The 9,171-nt window shown below is 42.0% G+C and overlaps 1 protein-coding gene across 1 annotated transcript; it reads left to right on the plus strand.

The window, feature by feature from the left end:
- Positions 1 to 6,893: 6,893 nt before the first annotated feature.
- LOC109941384 (uncharacterized) lies at positions 6,894 to 8,664 on the plus strand. The gene is made up of 5 exons (XM_020542198.1): positions 6,894 to 7,088; positions 7,170 to 7,382; positions 7,484 to 7,576; positions 7,679 to 7,804; positions 8,638 to 8,664. Exons 1-5 carry the CDS (start codon positions 6,894 to 6,896, stop codon positions 8,662 to 8,664), a joined length of 654 nt encoding a protein of 217 aa, XP_020397787.1.
- Positions 8,665 to 9,171: the final 507 nt, after the last annotated feature.

Here is a 9,171-nt window from a genome sequence, read left to right on the forward strand (position 1 = left end):
GACATGTTCCTTAGCGCGACGCATGGAGCCTCTTCATCATCTAGCTCATCAAGATCAACTTGTTCCACTTGGGAGCCATTAGTCTCATCAAACACAATGTCACAAGAAACCTCAACTAATCCAGTGGATTTGTTGAAGACTCTATATGCCCTTGTGTTTGAGTCATATCCTAGTAAAAAGCCTTCTACGACCTTAGGAGCAAATTTAGATTTTCTACCTCTTTTAATAAGAATAAAACATTTGCTACCAAAGACTCTAAAATATGAAACATTGGGCTTTTTACCGGTGAGGAGTTCATAAGATGTCTTCTTGAGGATTCGGTTAAGGTAGAGCCGGTTGATGGAGTAGCAGGCGGTGTTAATCACCTCAGCCCAAAACCGGTCCGGAGCCTTGTACTCATCAAGCATGGTCCTCACCATATCCAGTAGAGTTCTATTCTTCCTCTCCACTACACCATTTTATTGAGGTGTGTAGGGAGAAGAGAACTCATGCTTGATGCCCTCATCCTCAAGAAATCCTTCAATTTGAGAGTTCTTGAACTCCGTCCCGTTGTCGCTTCTCATTTTCTTGATCCTTAATCCGAACTCATTTTGAGCCCGTCTCAAGAAACCCTTTAAGGTCTCTTGGGTTTATGATTTTTCCTGCAAAAAGAATACCCAAGTGAAGCGAGAATAATCTTCCACAATTACAAGAGAATACTTACTCCCACCGATGCTTATGTAAGCTATCGGGCTGAATAGGTCCATGTGGAGTAGTTCAAGCGGCCTGTTGGTCATCATGATGTTCTTGTGTTGATGACGGGCACCAACTTGCTTTCCTGCTTGACATGCGCTACAAACCGTGTCTTTCTCAAAATGAACATTCACTAGTAAGAATGTGATCATCAGTGACGATTTTCTAGTGACGCTGGTGACTTCAGTCACAGATTGATACATTTCTATGACCAAATTTACATCTTCATTAACAATTACAAGGGACGAAGATTAGACTTGAATATTAAAGACGAAAATGAAAGGAACGTCATAGACACAAAGTTTGGACGCAACAAGTTCGTCACATATTAGATTTTATATCGTCATCGCTAATTTGGCTTGATCGGCTGACGTAATGATGAAATAAATTGGTCACAGATGAGTTTTAGTAAAAAACGGCCCACGTGTACACACCACTTGACGGCGTGGGATCATTGGCCTACATGGGCCGCAGTTTTTTGGGACACAGCCCCCGCCTGGCGACGCGGACCCGGCCCAGAACTGGAAGCGGCAGTTAGTTATTTGGCAAAAAAAAGTTGCGCCCGCGGAGCTTCGAAGCAGGGACCTGCGACTTTCTTTAAATCGTTGCTACCACCAGACTACGCACTTGTTATTGTATATAAAGAAAGTATCCCTCTTTTAACAGGTGTTCCCATCTGTCGTTATGTTAACAGGTTTTCCCAGCCGCCATTCTGCGATCTGCATGGCTGTTTGCCTGTTCTGATTTTTCCTGCTGCGATCTGCGCTTCTGCGATCGGCCGTCAGGTTACGGCACACAACGACGCCGGCGTCTGTCGTCGTCCGCTTGATCGGCAACTGGGTAGCGTCGCAGCGAACGAGCGATCTTGTCGCCTGATCCATTGATCCAACTGTGTTGGAAGAACGACGTCGTGTGCAAACAGCGAGGCAGAGAAGCTTCGGACGCGGCAAAGCAGCGGTGTCTTGCGCAGAGCTACGGCGGGCATGGACAGAACAGCGGCAGGGCGGGGAGAAAAGACAAGGTTTGATGTGTTGTGTTTTTGACAATAAGGTTCCATGTGCGTTTGAATTTTATTTCATATATGCATGTGTTTGATGTGGTTTTCAATTTTGTTCAATGTAATCATAGTTATGGAGTTAATGCAAGTTTTAATTTATTGTCAAAATAGATGGATAGAAGATGGGTTTATGGGAAACAATTCACACCTGCATATGTGAAAGGAGTTGAAGAGTTCATGAATTTTGTTACTGAAAGATACCCAGAAGACACAGACATTCGTTGTCCGTGCGTGAATTGTCTTAATCAAAGGTTGCGACCTCAGAGTGAAGTAGAAACTCATATACACATTTATGGAATGTCAGCTACATACACGAGGTGGATTCATCATGGGGAGTCGGCACATACAGAAGTTGAGGGTATAGAGGAGGATGTCGAAGGATATGATAATGACTTTGGGATACATATGGATGTGGACGATGATGTTTACGATGATGATCATGGAGTACCTGAGATGATCGGTGAACTGTTTGCAGTGGGAGAGGCTGATGGAGAAGAGCCAAGATTTGCAGGAGTTCTTGGAGATTCAAAGAAGGCACTTAGTCCGGGTTCTAGCCATTCAAAATTTTCTTTTATGGTGAGGATGTTGTATATGAAGTCTCGTTATCGAATCAGCAATACATCATTTTCAGCAATGATGAAGCTGATGTCCGATGGATACCCTAACAGTGAGTTGCCAAAATCATATAATGAGGCCATGAAATATCTTAAAGAATTGGGCCTTGGATACGAAAACATCCATGTGTGCAAGAACAATTGTGTGTTGTTTCGGAATGTTAATGCTAAATTGAATGAGTGCCCAGTATGCACGGAGTCTAGATGGAAAGATGAAACTGGTTCGAAGCGGGTTCCACATAAGGTTTTGAGGCATTTTCCACTGTTGCCAAGGTTGAAAAGAATTTTTGCTTCAAAAAAACTTCAGAGGAAACACAATGGCACAAGAAAGTGAGGAAGCCAGTCGCCAATGTGATGAGCCATCCAGCTGATGGGGAAGCGTGGACGGACTTTGACCGAAAGTACCCAGGTTTTGCAAATGATCCGAGGAACCTGAGGCTAGCCTTAGCTACCGATGGATTCAATCCATTTGGCAACATGAGTACCCAGTACAGTATGTGGCCAGTGCTTGTGACACCGCTTAATCGCCCACCATGGGAATGCGTGAATCCAACAAACCTTTTTTTGGGGTGTTGATGGAGGTGTACCATGATGTTTTGTGCCGGTGCAATTTTTAGAACTAGTTTAACTATTAATGTAAGTATTTGTTATTTTACTAAAGAATAAGTGCTAAAAAACCTTAGGTAGCTAGAAAAATCTAGAAACTTGCATGTACACTTCATTTTGGTGTACAATGTTGACAAAAAAAATGCAATTTATTCTGACAAAGTGGTGACATACATCCTACAAAAATGCATACATCCCTCATATAAGGCTAATTACTAAGTGAGAGATGTTCATGCTTGTGATGGATCTATACTACCACTTTCTCCAAATCATTTTAAACTTTAATGGCATGTTTATTGAACCAACCTATGATGTTGTGTGCATTTATGCATTTTTCAGACCTAGTTTACTAATTACTGTAATTATTTGTTGTATTTCGTAAAGATATTTGTTACAATACCATAACCTAGCTAGAAAAATCTAAAAACTTGCATGTACACTTCATTTTGGTGTACAATGTTGACAAAAAAATGCAATTTATTCTAACAAAGTGGTGACATACATCCTACAAAAATGCATACATCCCTCATATAAGGCTAATTATTAAGTGAGAGATGTTCATGCTTGTGATGGATCTATACTACCACTTTCTCCAAATCATTTTAAACTTTAATGGCATGTTTATTGAACCAACCTATGATGTTGTGTGCAGTTATGCATTTTTCAGACCTAGTTTACCAATTACTGTACTTAATTGATGCATTTCGTAAAGATATTTGTTACAATACCATAACCTAGCTAGAAAAATCTAAAAACTTGCATGGACCATTCATTTTGGTGTACAATTTTGACAAAATAGTTTCAACTCATTCGGACAAAGTGGTGACACACATCCTAAGAAAGGCATACAACTCTCATATAAGGCTAATTACTAAGTGAGAGATGCTATTGCAAGTGAGAGATGTATATTACTACTATGTCCAAAATATTTCAAAATATTATAACATGATCATAAACCAAACTAATGTGTCCATGAATAGATAATTGCAAAAAAAACATAGAGATAAATAAAAAACAAAGAATTAATATAAAATGGTAGGCAAAACACAAAAAATGTCTTCTTGCAAGTGCTTGAACCTAGGAGCTCGATCTTATAGTTAGCAGGTCAAACCATTGAGCTATGCACGTGTTTTCGATATATACCCAACGCTAGTATACTTAAACGCATTAGCCTCCGCATTGCCAAACACATTGGGCGCCAAAAAACATGTTTCGCCGTCGTCACTAAAACAGACTCCGCTCTCATCCTCTATCTCCCGCACTCCTCTTCTTTCTCCCCCACTCATCTTCTTTCTCCCCCACTATTTTCTCCAAACCTAATCGCCGCCGCCGGGACACGACGGCTATCGACGACCTGCCCCCTCGACTAGGTACCTCACCGCCGCCGCTGGGACACATCCGCCGTCGACGACCTGCCCCCTCGACCAGGTACCTCACCGCCGCCCCCTTACCTCTCATCACATCGATGAGCTGCGTCGTCGCCGACTTCACTCGCCGCATCCCGCTCTATCTCATTGCCATCCGCATTTCTCTCGCCCCTTCCACCTAACACGCCCCATCCACATTGCTCTCGCCAACCCCTAAACCCTAACATCGCTAGATTTGGGTCATCGCAGACGACCTTGATGGTGAACAAAAGGAGGCACAGAAGTCAGAAAGGTCCAACCCCTAAACCCTAACCATCGCTAGATTTAGTTTAATTATTCATTCGTTGTTATCAGAGATATTGTAAATTGATTTATGTAATCATTGTGCACTGATACATTTGTGTTTGGTTCCTTACATTGTGTTATATGCAGTCACATCCATGTTTTAGTAGAGAACTTATGTTTCTAATACTGGTAGACAAGGTTCAAGAAAGCGCGATTAGGCGTGCGATTAGGCGCGGTTAAGCGCTGAGCAGAGGGTCAACGCATCGCTTACCTACTAAGCGGGCAATTAAGCGCTGGCCCTGCTTAATCGTGCCCATCCGGCATGTTTAACGGAGAAGAGGAGGGAGAGGAAGAGGAGGAACACCTCCGGGGTCAATCCAGTAGGCAGCAAATCGATGGATCGACGAGAGAGAGAGAGAGAGAGAGCGGACGGACCTACGATGGCTGCAGGCAGCAGATTGGTGAGAGAGAGGCAGAGCGACTTCGTGGTAGAGGTGAAGATCGCACGAGGGAGGAGAGGCTTCGGGAGAGGGAGCCGGAGAGCGTACGACACGGAGGAGGATAGGCTTCGGGAGAGGGAGGCGGAGAGCATAGGGCGGCGGCGCGGGGCGTGGAAGGAGGCAGCAGAGTACTAGGTCATCATGGGAGAGGGGTTTTGCGTTGAGCCTCCTGGCAGGTGGGCCTAGTGGGCTGCAGACTCATGAAGAGAGGAGGTGGGGGTTAAGGGCTGCTGCAGGGTGGCCCAATATCATGTATTTTTTTCTCTTTTTAACAAAAATGATTAAGCACGATTAATCACGCTTAAGCTTTTTCACCACCATACCGCTCGCTCAGCGCTTAGTGCTTTCTTCAACCTTGCTGGTAGAAAGAGATGAGAATATCTTCACTTTTTTTGTTCATCAGCTTGTGTAAATCTACATCACCTAATCAATGTACTAGCTAGTACTTTGAACATTGTTTAAGCCTGCATAAAGATTTCCACAACCAAACAGGGGAAAAACTACAGTTATAGTGCAACCACAATTATGAAATTGCACAATCATAACCAAGCTTCATTATGACTGAATCTACACATCTTATCTATTTGCTTTTAGTCAAATCCTTCCCTGCAAATAGTAGTACCTCTTAGCTTTTAGTAAAATCCTTTACATTATCTAATACGCATAGTATGCTTGTTCTTATCTATCTTGCAAGTAGTTCAACATGAGCGAACTGCTTATGAGAGAAGACGGGATAAACAAGTGGAGGAGAATATAGAGAAGATGCAAGATTTGGGTCTGAACAAATATACTTCTGTTCTAAATAATTCTGTCTCACCATCTGCATCAACAAAGGGGAAAAATGCAGCAAACAAGATAAATAATAGTTCAGATTCGGATTCATATGTCTCTTTCTATCTCCTTGACGATGATGATCAAGGAGATACTGATGATGACACTGAATATTATGAGCAGCCAAAACCCCTGGCAATGAAGGTGCTCCTTCTATCTTCAAAGTAGTGGATGCCAAATAGTTGCATTGCATTTCAATGTTTTTAATCTGGTGTTTAATATATGCTCATGCTTTTAGATTCATCTTCTTTATTTCATACCTCTTAATTAATATATGGGTCTTGCTTTTAAATGCACATGACTATTTTTTTGTGGACAGTATCCTAGAAGAGGTAGAAACACAACCCTTGCTTCAAAGAAGAAGATAGACCCCAACATGGCTCCAGGCATTAGGTTCAGCAAGAGAGTGAGGGCAGGTGCACAACTAGAGGAGCAATCTTCAAAAAGGCTTCACTCTACAGAGACAGATGGCCACAATGTACAGGAACCAACAGATGGAAATGATCACATACCAAACAGCCCTACTACACCTGGACTTGCTGATCATTTCAGCAGAGCTGCAGAGGAAGCCATGGCATCTGCTGCTCATGACAGTACATGTGATGCTGAAGGCAACAGCCGTACTACACCTGGACTTGCTGATCATTTCAGCAGAGCTGAAGAGGAAGACATGGCATCTGCTGCTCATGACAGTACAGGTGATGCTCAAGGCAATGTAGCTAGAGATGAAGAAACGGAAGGCAAGTTCTATTTTTTCAATCAAATAAGGCATCTCTTTTGCTGATTTGCATGAAACAAAACAATTTCATTATTCAATAAAAGCGAATTATATCTTGTAGCTCCTACACAGCGAGCACCAAGGAGACCCAGGGCAGCAACCAAGGGAAAACAACTGGACAGGATGACTAAAGTTATGCAAAGGAGACTGCCCATAGCTGTTGAGGAAGGCAAAAAAAGGCCACATGAACCTGTTCAAGCTGCCAAGTTTGCATCAGAGGCTGGCATCATTATTCGGGAAACCATGCCTATCCTAACTCGTTGGAAAGATTACAAGGATGACCAGAAATACTACAACAGCTTTGTGTCACAGCTAAATGTAAGTGCATTACTGATTCTATGGTTCACTTGTATACTGCTTAACCTAAATTGACTAACTATGGAATTGTCATATGCATAGGGGAGCTTGTCCATTAACACTGAGGACAAGGCAACAAAGGAAGTTTGCACCGATATGCTACGCTCTGCGGTAAAAAACCAACGTTATCGGCTCAAGCAGAAATACTTCAATGGTGTACCTGCAAATGAGATTAGCACAACTTCTCCTGTATCTTACATGACTGATGAACAGTGGAGGGCATTAGTTGCAAAGTGGTCTGATCCAAAGAACATGGTATGGGTATCTTGTCATATATTGTTCTTTCACTATATGTTTGCAAAGGATCTTCACATATTGAACCTATGATCTAATCTGACATGTTCATTCTCTTGTAGGAAATAAGTGAAAAGAACAAGCAGAACCGCAGTCAAGTCAAGTTTCATCAGGCTACGGGTTCTCGCTGCTATGTGGCACACTTACATGCATATGTAAGTAACTATTACCTTGTACTACTACCTGCACTTTTGCACTCAACTTCTATTGCATTTGATCTGAGCAAACTTCGCTGTGATTGTTTATCCACGAAACAGAAGCAGAAGAGAAACCGAGAAGAACCCAGCTTAGATCAGACTGAAGAACTAGATGCGGTGGACGCCTTCAAGACCTGTCATACCAGCTCCAAACGTGGCCTGAGTGAACCGGCAAGAGAAGCACTTGTAAGTTCATTTGTTTGCTTTATTTAGTGTAATTTTTATGAGATCATATGAGGGAGGCTGGCTGTGGGTCGATGGAACGAAGGGGAGTGAGATCGATGAGTGAGATCGCCTGTCCCATCCCAGGGGAGTTCAGATCATAGTCTATTTTCTCTGCCATTTGTCTGCCATCAAATTTCTGAAATGAAAGTAAATATCATAGTCTATTTTTTGTAGGACCCGTGCACTAGAAATGTATAGGTTTTAGAGTCTTTGTTAAGCAAATCTGCTATAATTTGTAACTGTTTTCACATTATTTTTCATAGTCTATTTATAGAGTCTTTCAAATGTATAGCTTTTAATTTGCCATCAAATGTATAGCTTTTAAGCAAATCTGCTATAATTTGTAACTGCTATAATCTGCTATAATTTGCCATCAAATGTATAGGTTTTAGAGTCTTTGTTAAGCAAATCTGCTATAATTTGTAACTGTTTTCACATTATTTTTCATAGTCTATTTTTAGAGTCTTTCAAATGTATAGCTTTTAATTTGCCATCAAATTTATAGCTTTTAAGCAAATCTGCTATAATTTGTAACTGCTATAATCTGCTATAATTTGCCATCAAATGTATAGCTTTTAGAGTCTTTCATAGTCTATTTTTCATAGTCTTTGTTAATGCCTTGTAGGACCCGTGCACTAGAAATGAAAGTCACTGTTTTCACATTATTGTCAGCGACAAATCTGCTATAATTTGTGATCTCTACATGCCTCAAATTATTGCAATAACTAACAATTGGCATCTTGCTGTTGCACATTAGCATTAACATGTAACTGTTTCTGTCCATGATATTTCAGTCTCATATGGAGGCTTTTGAGGGCTGAACCTGTTGCTGAAGGTGAGATGCCAGCATCCAGTGTGCACCTTGTGTCGAAGGTGCTGTCCCAGAGCAGCTCACACCAATTCCTGAAAAGCGTCGGCATCAAAACATCGGCAACCTCCAAGGCATCATCATCAAATCATAGTGAGCTTCGGGAACAACTTGCAGCTGAAGCGACGGCTGCTGTTCAAGGTGAACTCGACCAGCTCAGGAAGAAATGTGAAGAAGCTGAGGAACAGCAGGCGAGGACACAAAGGGAGTTGGAGGAGTACAAGAAGATAACAGAGAAGAACAACAAGGAGATGGAGGAGACCAATGTGCTCATCAAGAAGCTCTTGTCCTTGCATGGTAACTCTTCTTCGACATGAGGGCTGCTAGTCAGAGCTGCTGTTTTTGGCCTGTTCTTTGACATGAGGGTACCCAAAAACTCTAGTTGCTCGTGGGTGTTAACTTTTGATTATATGCTGTTATGTTTGTGCAAACTCAACTGAAATGTGAAGTCAAGTGGTGA

This window comes from Zea mays, chromosome 1, assembly GCF_902167145.1.
Source record: "Zea mays cultivar B73 chromosome 1, Zm-B73-REFERENCE-NAM-5.0, whole genome shotgun sequence".
Lineage (NCBI taxonomy): Eukaryota > Viridiplantae > Streptophyta > Magnoliopsida > Poales > Poaceae > Zea > Zea mays.

What these genes read in the sequence shown, in the direction of transcription:
- LOC109941384 (XM_020542198.1), top strand. Translation starts at nt 6,894, where the DNA reads ATGACTAAAGTTATGCAAAGGAGACTGCCCATAGCTGTTGAGGAAGGC. An exon ending in TGGCACACTTACATGCATAT is followed by an intron (nt 7,577 to 7,678) that starts GTAAGTAACTAT and finishes TCCACGAAACAG; the next exon opens with AAGCAGAAGAGAAACCGAGA. An exon ending in AACCGGCAAGAGAAGCACTT is followed by an intron (nt 7,805 to 8,637) that starts GTAAGTTCATTT and finishes ATGATATTTCAG; the next exon opens with TCTCATATGGAGGCTTTTGA.